General features: G+C 43.2%; 1 protein-coding gene across 2 annotated transcripts in view; it reads left to right on the top strand.

Annotated features, from left to right (window-relative positions):
- The window catches only part of LOC126366013 (follistatin-related protein 5-like), a 481,840-nt gene extending 467,021 nt beyond the window's left edge, over positions 1–14,819 (top strand). For both annotated transcript variants that reach the window (XM_049970904.1, XM_050008870.1), the window contains exons 16-17: positions 885–1,031; positions 12,203–14,819. In XM_049970904.1, coding sequence (XP_049826861.1) covers positions 885–1,031; positions 12,203–12,432 — 377 coding nt within the window. In that variant the 3' untranslated portion in view covers positions 12,433–14,819. The remainder of the gene's footprint in view (positions 1–884; positions 1,032–12,202) is intronic.
- The last annotated feature ends 1,762 nt before the right edge of the window (positions 14,820–16,581 follow it).

Here is a 16,581-nt window from a genome sequence, read left to right as displayed (position 1 = left end):
ACTTTTTTCGGTCTACTGCTATTTCCAGTGTGAAATTAATTAATTTTGATCGCACTGTCAGATGTTCTCTAACCTCTTCTCCGTTTACTATCAGTTTTCAATATATTTCTTTCAATATCTATACTACTTATTATAATTGTAGAAGGGCTAGTTAGGGTACACGCCCATTTGTTGGTCTTTATAGTGAAGACAAGCAAACGATCTACAATTTTCACTTGAAGAAAGCAAACTTGCTTTGGAACTGAAAGGCTTAATGAAAAGCAAGACAACATGTGTATGGCTTGATCTCCCACATACCTCCTCGTGCCCTTCCACACAGATGGAACACTTCGGTACAATCTCACCGCAAGCGACTGCCGCCCATCGCTAGCTTAAAGATTGCATACAGCGGATGAAACAGGCCACTGTGTTGCCGCTTGCCCCCTGACGAGCTACAACCACGCTAAAAGCGCTCGTTCGCGGCTAGGCGCCTCGATACGCAGCGATCCTCCTTCAGACATGATTCATGCCTCGTCTAGATCGTACGTACGTCCACCATCGCACACATGGCTCTAGCTTTTAGCCCCTCCCGTTCCGTGTCGCCACCGCGAGGGTTCTGTGGCCGTACTTTTCACGGCACGCTATTACCATCTCACTTCCTCCATTTGAAACTTCCATTTTCTTCGGCTCCAATGTTTCGCGGTCAGTTTTCACATCCTTGCAACGCTGTGCTTTAAACGTAGAGTTTCGTGAACGACTTCCTTAATTCCATATCAGTACTGGCACCAGCAGAGCTTTTGTTTAAATATAGCTTCCTTCATCAGGACCAGTCTCCTCCTGACGTATCCCTTGCTGAGTCGGTAAACTGATCACAAGAACTGATAATTCGTTGCAATTATTTTCAGAGAACGGCCTGAAGTTTATGTTCGACGTGAAGACGACGCTGAACATCAGCGACATCACGTTCTACCCATCGCAGACGACTCACGGCTACGATCTGTACGCCAGTGCCACCGACAAGGAAGACATACTCTTCCTCAACCTGTTAACAGGTGAGTACGACCATACTAAGCCAATTCCGAGTTTTATTGTAACATCTCAGCTACTGCATAGTGAGTATTTCTCAGCACCTAGTAAAACTCAACTACAAGTACGATTTAATGTGAATAAAGTTCAAGGCATGTGATACAATATCATTTGAGTGAGTCAATTGCTTTTCACTGTGTGATGGTGCTTGAAATTATCTCTGATTTTTCCAATTACTTAGTGGAAGACACATTGAAGCCAATTAACACAACTTATTTTTCAATGAAAACAGATTCCTTTTACGGGCACCGTCAATAATCATGATAAAACGTTTAATGTTTGGAAATGAAAAGGTTGTACCGCATTTTTCGCGGAGGGGAGGGGGGGAGGGGGGGGGCATATAGGGTAGTAGACAAGTAATGTCTCATCAGCAACAGTGCATCAGTTTGTCTGTCGTGTCTACGGAAGTACATCGAACGTCTCACTTCTCTGCGGACGAGACTTTAAACTTCAGCTATCTTTTACGTCATCCCAGGCACCATACGAGAGTTCGTCATTAGAGTTTAGTTCCTTGTGGCAATAACCGAATCTTTTAACTTATTACAAAGCATAGCGTACCAACCTCAACTTATTCCTTTCATTGCAGCTCTTGCACATCAGATCCTCAATTATTTCCAGGGTATACTCAAATCTCTTTCTTCTCGTTCAGTTTTTAACTTCTACGGCCCACCTAGCACTATGAAAGTTATTCCCTCCTGTCCTAAAACGTACACTGTCATTCTGTACCACCTTCGCGTCAGTCTTCTCCATACATTCCCTTCCTCTCCGATTCTGTGGAGAATCTCCTAATTTCTTATCAGTCTACCTAATTTTCGTCATCTTTCTATGCCGTCACATCACAAACGTTTCGATTATGCTGTTCTCCGGATTTCCGATACAGTATGAATCACTATCGTACAATACTATGCGCGACAATTACATTCTTAGAAATTTCTTCCTAATGTTAAGGTCGACGTTAAAGACCAGCGCACTTCTCTTGGTCAGAAATACCTGAGACAATCTGCTTTTCACATCCTCGTTCCTTCGTTCAAAATGTGTTACTTTGTTTACAAGGTAGCAGAATGCCTTCTCTTTGTCTAATTCCTGGTCAACAGTTCATCACTAATCTCATTTCTGCTTCTCTTCATTATTTTCTTCTTTCTTCGGTGTACTCTCAGTCCACATTCTGAACTCATTAGACTGTTCATTCCATTCAACCTTCACAGAGGATGACAATGTTATCAGTGAACCTTATCACTGATATCCTTCCACTCCTAATTCTAACCCAATTCGTAAACATTTCTCCATTTTTTTTCCATCATCGCTGCTCCGATGTGTACACTAAACACTGGGGCCTAAAGACTACATCCCAGTCTTACTCCCTTTTTAATCCGAGTACTTCGTTCTTCATCTTCCAGTCTTACTGTTCTTTCTTCGTTCTTGTGCGTATTGTGTATTATCCATGTGTTATTATAGCTACTCCTAATTTCTCAGAATTTCTATCATCTTACAACACTTCACGTTGTCGAACATTTTTCCAGGTCATCAAATCGTATGAGCGTGTCTTGATTTTTCTTTAGTCTTGCTTCCATTTTCAGCCACGTCAGGCCTACCCACACTGATCATCTTTTAACAATCCTCAGTTTCGCTTCCAGCGTTCTGTGTTTTATTTTTGTCAGAACTTTGATGCGCGAGTTGTTAAACTGATTGTGAGTCTGTTCTGGTACTTATTTGCCAATGTTTTTCATGTGTCAAAAGTGAAACTGCATAAACAGAATGACTGTAGTGACTGCTAGTGCAGTACAGTGTTTTGTTGTTACGGATGATTATAGAAATAAAAGGAAGGTGACACTCCGTGCCAGGAGGTAGCTCACTATTCTCTAGCTCTAGCCGAGCTTAATGTCCTCATCCGTTAACATATCGTACAGAACGGTGTCACAACTCCCACTGCATGAGACAATACGCACACGTTTTGAATTTATCGCATACCTTCTGCTCTTAGTCTGACAACCTGTTCCACGCACGACGCGAACACTTGCCGTCAGTTTGTACGGGATGTGCACAGGTCATTCCTCTTTGCAACTGTCGCATGATGGTTGTTTACAGCAGATGCTCAAAGCGATGGTCCTCTGCGGCAAGAGCAGCCTGACAGCTTCTGCTGCCAGAAATCTGGAAATCACTAGCTGAATACTGTCTTCTAACTCTTGGATATATGGGGATTGTTTGCATGCCCGTATGTTTCATAAGAACCTGAATATAAAAATCACTTGAATTTAGATGTGGGGGACGAGCCAGCCAAGCATAATATCACCAAAAATATCCCGTAAAACTGTCAATGACACACTGGCGATGTGTTCCCTTGCATTGACCTGCGTGAAATATTCGTTGTTGGTTCTCTGAAAAAAGATGACAGTATTTTGTCCACATACATAGAGGTTATGGTTCGTTGTAAAAACGTCACACTAATAATTCTTACTGCACTAACTGCAGACTACACTCATGTTTTCAGATTTGCAGAGTCTTTGGATGTTGTTGTGCCACAGATAAATTATTTGGTGCAAATGGGTAAAAACTAAGCCACCTTCCTCGGCTAGCTCAAGGAGCCAGAGAAGCAAGTCAAGACAGACGGTTGGGCAGTTACGCCGGGGCTACCAACTGATGTAGCAGCTGCCAAAGCGTCAGAATTGTTACCTCTCGTGGTTGCCAAGCGGACGACACATGAGCGTAAATAATATCGGCACAAAAGAAAAGAAAAGAAATCACCATCTAGATGGTCCAGTTATTTCATACCAGGCCAGCGGACGTGTGGCTTACGTGATCGGACTCGGCCGGACAGTGTGGCCGAGCGTTTCTAGGCGCTTCAGTCTGGAACCGCGCGACCGCTACGATCGCAGGTTCGAATCCTGCCTCGGGCATGGATGTGTGTGATGTCCTTAGGTTAGTTAGGTTTAAGTAGTTCTACGTTCTAGGGGACTGATGACCACAGATGTTAAGTCCCATATTGCTCAGAACCATTTGAACCACCATCTACGAGGAGAACTCTACACTGGTCCACAAGGCGATATGGTTTTACAAGCAGCCACCATGAGACCTGCGCTCCACTAATGTGGATCTACTGCTGGCCCTATGTCCGATGCTGACAATTTGGCACCTACCAGCCGGTAGGCCACCTGCGAGCCTACTTCCAGCCTTCTGTCCTGTGGATGGGGGCTGCTGTTAGACAACAAGGTGATGCAAACACCTGTGCACCTCCTCCATGCAGGCATACTGTTGCTGAATACCTGCACTGGGATGAGCAGGTGCTCATGCTGAGGGTTGTCTTCCTGTAGACGCTGGTATCAGAAGAGGAATCCACCAAAATGCAGAAGAAGACAGCCCTCAGCAGGAGCCCTTGCAAGAATCGGGGCCATAGGTTGCACTGCCCCGGTCTCAGGCAGCTGCCCTCCAGGACAGAACACTGGCAGTGACTTGCAAGTGTTCCACCGGCTGGAAGGCGCTAAATCCACAGCACTGGACTTAGTGCTGGCAGTAAGACCGCAGTTAGCAGAGGCCAGTTCTCCTGGTGGCTGCTTGTAAGACCATGTCACCTCATGGACCAGTGTAGACCTCTCCTCGTAGACGATGGCCGCCAGACTGTGTGATCCCTTTGACTAAAAATGGGGATTATTTATACAGGTTCGTTCCGTATTTGTTTTCCCTCCGCGGGTGTCTTTCTCTTTCTGTTGTAGCGATACGCTCCTGGCATCTTCACTTGACAGTAAAATGGGATAACCACCCTGACGTTTCGGCAGCTGCTTTCCCTATATTAGCAGATAGCGCTGGCGTGAATTCTATCCAGTTCTCTGTCTTGATCTGCTTCTCTGGGTTCTTGCGTTAGCCAAGAAATGGGTTTATCCAGTCACATCAAGTAATTTATTTGTGGTGGAATGGTAGAATCGATAAGGGCTTTCAGAACTGCGACTTCGATTGTTCTCCGAGTGCATCCCCAAAAATGCAGCAGTGCTTCTTCATAAATATGAATATTTCAAAGTCAGCATCTTCATCATGCACAGACTAGAACAAACCGTGTGCACTGATGTCGACAAATAGCATTTGAATTGGCCAGTCAGTGCATTTGCCACGCACTGTTCCACCTACCAATCTCTGGTAAGTGCCTGGTACCTGTTAGTACTGGCGTGATGTCAGTCAATTGCAGGAAGAAATGCAGTTTTATTTCTGTGTATATGTACACTGTTGTCAGTTCACTCTTCTAAAAGAAAGAGAGTAAAGAAGGCAGATTAGGGGTTTAACATCCTGTCGACAACGTGGTCATTAGAGAGGGAGCGCAAGGCCGGATTTGGAAATCATGGGAAAGGTAATCAACTGTGCCCTTTCAAAGGAACCACCCCGACATTTATCTTAAGCGATTTATGGAAATCACAGAAGACGTAAATCTGGATAGCCGTGGGGGGGAAGGGTTGTGGAGGGGGGGGGGGGGGGGTTCATCCGTTATCCTCTGGAATTCGAGCTTACTCCTCTTGACTAACCAGGCATCAGAGGAAGATCATAGTGGTGGTCGTGTTTCCTAGTACTTAAAATTATCCGAAGGCAATGGTTCAAAGAGGGGATAAATCTTGTAGAAGTTCATTCACTAAGTGAACTTTTATTTATTTCATATCAGTAAAGAGACTTTCCCTCAATCTAAAGTCGCAGTGCCCTTTGCCTCTTTAAGTTTGGTACGCTAGCGATAACCACCACAGCGAGTTTTTGGCTGTCAAATTCTGGAGCAAAAATTTTCGAAATGGGAGCCCACGTCCCCGTGGTTAGACAACAGAGAATGTCTCATACTGAAACTCCGACACGCGGTTTCAGTAATTTCATCAAAAGACAGAAAGCTTGGCTGGAGTGTCCCCACTCAAACACACAGTTCTTGAAGCCTGAGCCAAGCCATTCGCCTTTCAGTATATTAAGAAAAACATTACGGGTAATAAAAGCGAGCGCAAAAGCAGTTTCTCGGTCTTTAGTCGTGACGTCCGTAGCTGCGACAGACAGCCAGTTGTTGGCTGTGCACGCACCACCTGTTGGTGGCTGGCGTGGGACAGCGGTAGCGGATGTGAGATACGGGCGGCTCCTTTCGCTGACGCTCAGCTTCGTTCCACCCTCTGTCTGTACGTGCTGGAGCTTACACAGCCTCCGTGGTCCTTTGTCACATTCACGATATTCTCTGATAATATATTTTTTTTAAATATCTAATAGAGGATTCAAAGCCTTCTACGGGTGGAGGCTATCTATTGCAGCCCAAGCAGTGTTTCGTTTCCCATGACTATCTTTCCTTAATGAGGAAAAACAGATAGGACGTAACTCTGGACAGATGGTGGCCTCGTCCTTCCCAGTGGGTGTCCTGACAGAAAATTCTCACTATTCCTCTCCAGGTTTTATCGCTTGGGTATCTCCGCAAGAAAGAAAAAAGAGGTTGGAGGGCACTAAACTTGCCATACTGGCCCTTCGTCCTACCAGAATGTCCTTCCGTACAGGATGTTAAGAACTAGTCGCTAAGCAAATAACCGGAAGTCTCCACTAGGCCACCAAATTCGTTATCTTCACGAGGGCACTTATATTCTAATTAATATATTTGTAAATTGAACATATTAAACTTTTCTTCCATCTTCTAAGAACACACACACACACACAAACACACACACACACACACACACAAACAAACATGCGCGCGCGCGCGCGCGCGAACTATGCCACCTGCCACACTGTCCCAATAAAGAGCCGAGGCGTCACGTGGCGATAGCAAGATCGCCTCTGCCTTCTACGGAGGCATCGACCGAGCGAGGTGCCTCAGAGGTCAGCACAGTAGACTCGCAGTGGGAAGGACGGACGTTCTGGCTACATATTTTTACTTTTTTTGGCCACCCCCGATAGCTGAGTGGTCAGCGCGACGGAATGTCATAGTCAACGGCCCGGGTTCGGTTCCCATCTGGGTCGGAGATTTTCTACGCTCAGGGACTAGGTGAGGTGTTGTTCTTATCATCATCATTTCATCCCCATCGACACGCAAGTCGCCGAAGTGGCGTCAACTCGAAAGACTTACACCAAGCGAACGGTCTACCCGACGGGGGGCCCTAGCCACACAGCATTTTCATTTCCATTTTATTTTTTCTGTGGTTTTTGTAAATCGCTTACGGTAAATGGGGGTATGGTTAATTTGAAACAGACACTGCTGATTTCCTTCCCCAAAGTTCCCCAAGCTTCGTCTGCAAAGACCTAGTCGTCGACGAAACATTAAACCCTAATCTTCCTGCGATAGTGTAATTGATTTCCATGCAATGCAGGAGAGAGTCCTTCCGGGGTACGTGAAATGTCTACATCGGCATATACACTTCCCAGGCATATACACTTCCCATGCCACTGTGTAATGTATTGTACCACTATTACCGTACCAATACTGTTCGTTTTCTTTCCTATTCATCCATGTAATGAGTGAGTAAAACATGACTGGATGCCTCGCTAGGGACCCTAATCTCTGTTATTTTATTGTTATAATCCCTACGCGAGATGCATCGTTGGTGGCAGCAGGACCGCCCGTCTTCTTAGGATAAATGTTCTCTGAATTTATCCAAGAGAGTGCGCGAGAACAACATCGTCTTTCTCCCAAAGATTCCATGAGCTGTTCTGTTACACTTTCCTAAGATCTATATCAACCTTTTATGATTCTAGCAGCTCGTTTCTGGTGTTGTTCGACGTCTGTTGTCAAACCTTCTTTATAAAGACTCCAAACACTGAAATAACAACCTATAACTGGTCACACCAGCATCGTGCATAAGATTTCCTTTACAGATGCACTGCATTTGCCAAGAACCCACACAACAAATCTCAGCCTTACATTAGCATTGCCTGCTACTTATCTTAGGTGATCGTCCCATTTACGCTTCTTAGTATTACCACTAAATACTTACACGAGTGGTGTGTTGAAGTTGTTCAGCCACTATCGGGTTCCTTCTCTTTGTTGTATTTATTTACTGCATACTTAGCCTGAACTGATTAAGGCGATAAGACCCTCTCTCTCATGTGACCAGTAACAATACACACAGAAAAATTTTACGTAGTAATCACAATAATAATAATTTGTGTTATTAATAAAAATGAAAATTGGCAGTATTATTAATAATAGTAAGACCAACAATGATAATAAAATAATGCAGGAATTAAGAATGATATTAAATAGTTATTACATAACAAACTCAGTTAGAGAAATTAGGATTATTACGAAAAGTTATAATTGGCGATAATAATAATAATAATACCAACACTAATAATAAGAAGAAAATAATGGAGACGTTAAGAATGATACTGATTAGTTTACCACTTCCGAGACCTTGTTAGGTATCAGAAGAAGTGGAAGGGATAGTCAAATAGGAGAAGATTGAAATGAAAGTGACAACCGCTGCAAGGAAAGAAGAAAATTTAAATAGATAACTCGGTAGATAAGGGGAGGGGAAAGTGGCGTGGGAGGGAGGATTGAGGAGACTGAGCTGGACAAGAGACGGCAATCGTGAAAGGAGGTGGGGCATTAGCCATCTTTTGAACACGACATATAGAAAAGTCATAAGGTGTAACACATGTTTAAATACAGGTGTTAAAACTATTAAAATATAGAACTGAAAGAAAGGTCCAACAGTCCGCTGTAGCTGTATTTATTTACGTCCATTTGTGCCGCACACAACTGGTTTCGCTACTGTTACGTTGCATCTTCTCACGAAATAAGCATCAAACGAAAAAACTACGAAGAACGAAACTCGTCTAGCTTGAAGGGGGAAACCAGATGGCGCTATGGTTGGCCCGCTAGATGGCGCTGCCATAGGTCAAACGGATATCAGCTGCCTTTTATTAAATAGGAACCCACATTTTTTTAATTACATATTCGTGTAGTAAGTAAAGAAATGTGAATGTATTAGTTGGATCACTTTTTTCGCTTTGTCATAGATGGCGCTGTAATAGTCAAAAACGTATAAGTAAGTGGTATCACGTAACATTCTGTCAGTGCGGACGGTATTTGCTTCGTCATACATTACCCCTGTTGAAATGGACCGTTTACCAATTGCGGAAAAGGTCGACATCGTGTTGATGTATGGCTATTGTGACCAAAATGCCCAATGGGCGTGTGCTATGTGTGCTGCTCGGTATCCTGGACGATACCGTCCAAGTGTTCGGACCGTTCGCCGGATAGTTACGTTATTTAAGGAAACAGGAAGTGTTCAGCCACATGTGAAACGTCAACCACGACCTGCAACAAACGGTAATGCCCAAGAATGTGTTTTAGTTGCTGTCGCGACTAATCCGCACATCGGTAGCAAACAAATTGCGCGAGAATCGGGAATCTCAAAAACGTCGGTGTTGAAATTGCTACATCAACATCGATTGCACCCGTACCATATTTCTATACACCAGGAATTGCATGGCGACGACTTTGAACGTCGGCGTGTACAGTTCTGCCACTGGGCGCAAGAGAAATTACAGGACAAAGACAGATTTTTTGCACGCGTTTTATTTAGCGACGAAGCGTCATTCACCAACAGCGGTAACGTAAAGCTGCATAATATGCACTATTCGGCAACGGAAAATCCACGATGGCTGTGACAAGTGAAACATCAATGACCTTGGCGGGTTAATGTATGGTGCGGCATTATGGGACGAAGCATAATTGGCCCCCATTTTATCGATGGCAATCTAAATGGTGCAATGTTTGCTGATTTCCTACGTAATGTTCTACCGATTTTGTTACAAGATGTTTCACTGCATGACAGACTGGCGATGTACTTCCAACATGATGGATGTCCGGCACATAGCTTGCGTGCGGTTGAGGCGGTACTGAATAGCATCTTTCATGACAGGTGGATTGGTCGTCGAAGCACGTTCACCGGATCTGACGTTCCAGGATTTCTTTCTGTGGGGAAAGTTGAAAGATATTTGCTATCGTGATCCACCAACAACGCCTGACAACATGCGTCAGTGCATAGTCAATGCATGTGCGAACATTAGAGAAGGCGAACTTCTCGCTGTTGAGAGTAATGTCGTTACACGTATTGCCAAATGCATTGACGTTGTCGGACATCATTTTGAGCATTAATGTGGTACTTACAGGTAATCACGCTGTAACAGCATGTGTTCTCAGAAATGATAAGTTCACAAAGATACGTGTATCACATTGGAACAACCGAAATAAAATGTTCAAACGTACCTACGTTCTGTATTTTAATTAAAAAAACCTACCTGTTACCAACTGTTCGTCTAAAATTGTTAGCCATATGCTTGTGACTATTACAGCGCCATCTATGACAAAGCGAAAAAAGTAGTCCAACTAAAACATTCATATGTCTTTACGTATTACACGAATATGTAATAAAAATGGGTGTTCCTATTAAAAAAACGCAGTTGATATCCGTTTGACCTATGGCAGCGCCATCTAGAGGGCCAACCATAGCGCCATCTAGTCTCCCCCTTAAAGCTAGACAAGTTTCGTTCTTAGTAGTTTTTTCGTTTGACGCTTATTTCGTGAGATATTTGGCCCAGTCACTATCAATGGACCACCCCGTATAAATGCTATGTAAGATGGCATAGGGCGTTGTTGCAGAATGCCACAGAGTAACAGTTGGCGTGGCTGGGTGAAGTTCTCAGCCCTCCTCAATTGATATAAAACATCTTCAATTATAAACGTCCAGTGTGTAATCAACATCATCGGGTGCGAACAGTTGAATTGTCCTAGTCATAAATCGTTTATGTTCGAGGGTTGGAACTTTAATAGAGGTAACTATTTATATACAGCTCGTACAAAATAGATACGTGTTTCAAAGTTTTATGGTTCAAATGGCTCTGAGCACTATGGGACTTAACATCTGAGGCCGTCAGTCCCCTAGAACTTGGAACTACTTATACCTAACTAACCTAAGGACATCACACACATCCATGCCCGAGGCAGGATTCGAACCTGCGACCGTAGCGGTAGCGCGGTTCCGGACTGAAGCGCCTAGAACCGCTCGGCCACTCCGGCCGGCTTCAAAGTTTTACTGACCTTCAAAGTAGTCACCAGCATTGTGTATAACCCGTTGCCAGCGATGTAGAAGTCGTAGGATACTCTTAGCAGTGCCAATTGTGTTGACAGTTCGAGCGACGCAGTCTGTTGCCCTACGAATTTGTAACAGTTCTGAAGTGAATGCCGTGAAGTGCTTCCTTCAGTTTGCTAATCGATTTGAACTTACGAGGGCTTAATTCAATGGAATGCAGTAGGTGGTATAACGCTTAGCAGACCCATCAGTCAAACAAATCAATAACAGCTTTCACTGTACGTTCTTGAGCATTTTCCTGCAAGCTGATGGTCAAGTCCTGCAGAAAGTGTCATCACTTCTGTCTCTAAGCTGGTCGTAGGCTGTGTTCCAAAAATGAACAACATAGAGACAGAAGTGACGACACTTTCTGCAGGACCGGACTATCATTTTGCAGGACAATGCTCAAGCACGTACAGTGGAAGCTGTTTCTGTGAGGCTGGTGCCGGCGGAGGTTCGAGTCCTCCCTTGGTCATAGGTGTGTGTGTGTTTGTCCTTAGGATAATTTACGTTAAATAGAGTGTAAGCTTAGGCACTGATGACTTAAGCAGTTAAGTCCCATAAAATTTCACACACATTTGAACGTTTTTGATACTGATTTGTTTGACCGATGGGACTGCTCCGTGCTATACCACCTACTGCACTTCACTGACTTAAGCCGTAGTAAGTTCAATTCGATTTCCAAACTGAAGAAAACACTTTACGGCATACGCTTCAGAACCGCTACAAATTGGTCGGGCAATAGACTGCGCCGCTCGAACTGTCAACACAACTGTCACTGCTAAGAGTACACTACGACTTCCACATCGCTAGCAACGGGTTTTACACAATGTTGGTGACTATTTTGGAGGTCAGTAAAACTTTGAAACACGTATCTATTTTGTACGAGCTGTAAATAAATAGTTACCACTATTAAAGTTCCAACCCTCATATAATGAAACAGCCTATTTTTGCCGCCGCCACTGTTCGACAGGGCTACCTCACTGCGTATAAACAGAGATTACATGCTCCTGTCCATATCTGTTCACTGACTTTGATTCGTGTGTACGAACTGGGCCGCTGTTGCGCAGGCAAAGTGGAGATGATCACCGGCGTGGGCCGCGCCATGTCTCCTGCGCTTGCGCAGTGGGGCGCGCCCAACAGGCCCATCGCCTCGTCGGCGGTGTTCGGCCACTACATGGTCACCACGGCCAACGAGGCGCTGTTCGTCGTGAACGGCGAGACGCGCACCGTCAACTGCGAGATCGGCGGACTCGTGCACCCGCGCGCCGTCGTCTGGGTGACGATGCGCCTGCAGTAGCCGCCGGGTGACGTCACCGCCTCCCGGCGTGCAACGCGCCACTACCGAGGCAGCTCCTTCCAACTGACGGGAGCCGACACCCTCGCCAGGACGCTTACGACCAAACCTCAACAGTCGTTCCACAAGAACATTGTGACGTGAGCCATTTAGAGAAAAAAGAGAAACACTGTCCAATACAGAGATTCCTCTGGAGTATATTTAGTACGCGAAATGCTTGTTAATTGTTTTGTGTTATTCTATTTATTTGTCACTACCTTCCAACTGGCTGTCGGAGATCACTTATTTCTGTATTGGTATACCTTCCACACTCCACTCAATCCACTGAAGGTCTCCGCGTGGAAGGAACTGAACACATTCCACACATTTATCATCCGTAGCTTCCAGGATACAAGAGCAGAAAGAAAATTGTGTTACATATGCATAGTATACATACCAAGAACATAGCTAGACACCCATTTTAATGTCGTTTCCAGTTTCGTCACAATGCATCTCCTGAACAGGTAAATGCTTCGACGAGAGATACATCAAGGACATCACAATTATATACTCTTTCTATTAGTATCAAGTGAAATAGCAAACTAATCAATAAATTCCTATTAGGAAGAATACTTCCGTACCTTAACAGGATCTGTAATAAGAAGTTACACAGAAGACGCCAAAATGAGTGACGCACATCGTACTCAAATAATCTGTTTTGTCTCCTTCAAATAAAAGATGTCGGAATACGGTAATTATTACTAACTCCCTGGTGTATTTCACGCAAAATCCGAAATGTGTAAATATCTGAATGTCTCTTTCCATCAAGTAAGAACTGACGTACAGCAGTAAATCATTTTCTGTTCAGCAGTCTCGACTCAGGCGTTCACCAGCAACACAGTTGATAAACGTTTGTCTGTCACAGAAGGCGCCACCATCTCTACTACTGAGCAGAATCACTTCTGGCCAAAGTTTTTTGATTTGCCGAGAACAATAGAACTACCTAACACTCACAATTCTTTTAATTCTGATAGTCATCACGCACACGTACACCTTTAGCATAGAATACAGTAGCAGAACAATGTTGTGTCGTTTCACACTGAAACAACCGTGGAACATACACAGGGACTGCCGATGTATGGCACTATGGCTGTTACATCGCATTCGGAACTTCAAAGGCCTCAGACATCAGCTGAAAACTGCTGTTAAGAGAATGGAATAACAATAAAATATTGCTGGTACAGGATTTTCTATATATGGGTACGATAACAGTTTATGGTAATTTGTGATGACAGATTTTACAATATTCTACTGGTTCTGGTAGCGCCAAAATTGAATATTCCGACGTAGTTTGGATGTGAGAGGATGACAAATATGTAAAATAATTTTCATTTGCCGTAAGGATATTTTGTAATTCTAGGCACTACATTTTCCCTCCGTAGTGTCGCGTGTAAGGCGAACACCACTTACGGAGTAGACTCTATGGTAAACCTGCTTAGACTTAATACGCAAATAACGTTTTTATTTAGCAAATTGGAGTGGTTCTTCCCTCTAACTACTCAGTTAAAATTTTCTGTAGACCTGCAAAATCCTAAAAAATAAGCTGAACCGTTTTGTCTTTCAGTAAACGTAATTTTATGAGGAAAAGGTGGCTCTATCTTCTAAAAAGAAGGGTATGTGGAATTCTGAATGTAAATGGTTGTCGTGCAAGGCCTGATTCAGCATTTTGTAAAATTAAATGTGTAATGTTAATCAGTTATTTGATTATTAATGTGTAATTGGAAAGTTATTACATGTTACTTCATTCAACAACAAAATATCGAGTAATAAATGTAACATCGTTTTAAGGCATTAAATAATTCAATTGCTTGTGAATATGGACTGCCAGTACGCACAATACAGTTTCTTGTTGAACAAATCGGTTATTTTTCAAATTCCATGACAGCTTCACTGTGTTCATGCGCAGGGCCTAGATACTTTTATACAGAACAACAATTCATATGCAGAAAGCTTCTTGATTAGTGTATGTTTAAACACATTCCTCCGTATAATTTTTTCACGTCCGTGAATCAATAAGGAAGCGCTGCATGCTGTGCCGACGGCAGTCCATCAACTCAGATGTGTTTAAGGCAACATACGTGTAATTTCTGCTGTTTGATGTGTGTGACGCTTGCGTGTGTATGTGTACAAATAAAAGAGCAGTGTTGGTATGTATTTTTTAATAAAACAAAGAAAATTTCTAGTCTTTCTAATTTACTAAACAATATTTAACTAAAATGTATAAAAATCTTTTTGTACACTTTTTGTAACTTCCCTCTCTAATGTAGACTTATAGTACATCATGTAGAAGTACTAACTATGTAACCACTATCTTGCTAAAATACATTTCCATTACAGGTCTAACCCTGTCAGTCCATCGTGTTACTAAATTAATCTAAAACGAGCAGCCAGTCCTTTACTAAACGGTTTCGTTCTTCTTCTTTTCTTGTCGTACCTCTCCTCTTGTCTGTATTCCAGGTGACTTAATGCTTTCATGAGAGGCTGTACCATTCTACACTAAATAAAGCATCCTTTTAGTTCCTGGAACTATTCCCTGTTAACAGTGACGTGACGCAGTTGTCATGACATTACCTCTTACGTATTTGGGAGGTGTGACGCTCAAATCCTCGTCCAGAAATTCGGATCTAAGCTTTAAAGAGTCCTTAGACTAGCACGCGCCGAATTACCTTCCCCTTTCTTGTCTGTCACTTCTAAAGTTTTGCTTTAATGACTTCGATATCGGGGAACCGTTAAACTCTGGCATTCCTCCACACCCTTTACTCCTCACTAGCAGAGAAACCCTGTGTTGCCAATCATTTTGTCTAACAGTTCGTCGACGTGGAATTTGTTTTTAAATTACAAAGCTTCTTTGTGTGTAACTTTTGAAGTCGTAGGAACGGGTATATGAACAAAGAGCTTGTTTTTTCATTAACATGGGAGAGAGAGAAACTGACACGAAGATTCACGTCCGCAACTGGTGCGTCTGACGTTATGCTTTGTTTACAGCCATGGCGTAACATAAACTCACTGGAGATTGTACACGTTTAAAGCAAAATGGTAAATTGTTAAGAATAAAGGGAATTCGGGGTATAAAAACTCACATGCCAGCCCAACTTCCCATCAAAATTTCCGCTCCTATGGTGTTACGTTGAAGAGAAGTAAATCAACGCCTCCAGGAGTGAAGGGTACTGAGGAACGGGATCAGAGTTTCTTCGCACCTCGCTTTCGCAAGCAAAGAGCGAGTTAAAGCTTGAAGTTCTGAAGCCTCAGCTAGCCTTACCTCTAGATCTTCACTCGATTCTTGAGAGCGTTCTTTAGCCATTCTGATGTACTGAGATATATTCAGTAAATCCAAATATCCATGCCACGTAAATTCAATGTTAGTTTGTGCTCATAAAGATAAGATAGAGGCTCTCAATTCTGTCACTGACGTACACTTTCGGAAATACTTCTCTAGACATTTTTATTCGAAAACAAAACGAAGTGGAAATGTAATGACTAGGCTCCTAAATCACAAAACAAGCTTAATAAATTCATCGATGCGCGGGATTAGCCGATCGGTCTTAGGCGCTGCAGCCATGGACTGTGCGGCTGGTCCCGGCAGAGGTTCGAGTCCTCCCACGGGCATGGGTCTGTGTGTTCGTCTTAAGGATAATTTAGGTTAAGTAGAGTGTAAGCTTAGGGACTGATGACTTAGCAGTTAAGCAACATAAGATTTCACACACATTTGAACATTTGATTAAATTCATTTTTCCTAGCAATTAACATAAATAAAACTTATCGAAAGAAGTAAAGTAATATCATTAAGATTTAATACACAAAGGGAAATCCGTAAATCCTTATACCCTAGCCAAATAATCTTGCTGTTAGTTTGTATTCTTAAAGATATGTTTGCGACGCTTAATTCTGTCATTGACGTAAATTTCCTAATACACATGTCAGTGACAAGGGGACCGCCCTACTTATCATCATCAATTTCGTCCAGATTGGTAGTATATGCAGGGCTTGAGCATAAATGACAGAAATGGAATCTCCAGATGTCCATGAGTTTGAAAAAATAGCATTTTTGGCGCGGGTAGCGAGAGGCATGGGCAGTTTACGGTGAGACGGCTGTCACGTAGCGTTTGGCGTAGC

The sequence above is a fragment of the Schistocerca gregaria genome, chromosome 1 (genome assembly GCF_023897955.1).
Source record: "Schistocerca gregaria isolate iqSchGreg1 chromosome 1, iqSchGreg1.2, whole genome shotgun sequence".
NCBI classification, from domain to species: domain Eukaryota; kingdom Metazoa; phylum Arthropoda; class Insecta; order Orthoptera; family Acrididae; genus Schistocerca; species Schistocerca gregaria.
This window is presented reverse-complemented; position numbering and strand designations above follow the sequence as displayed.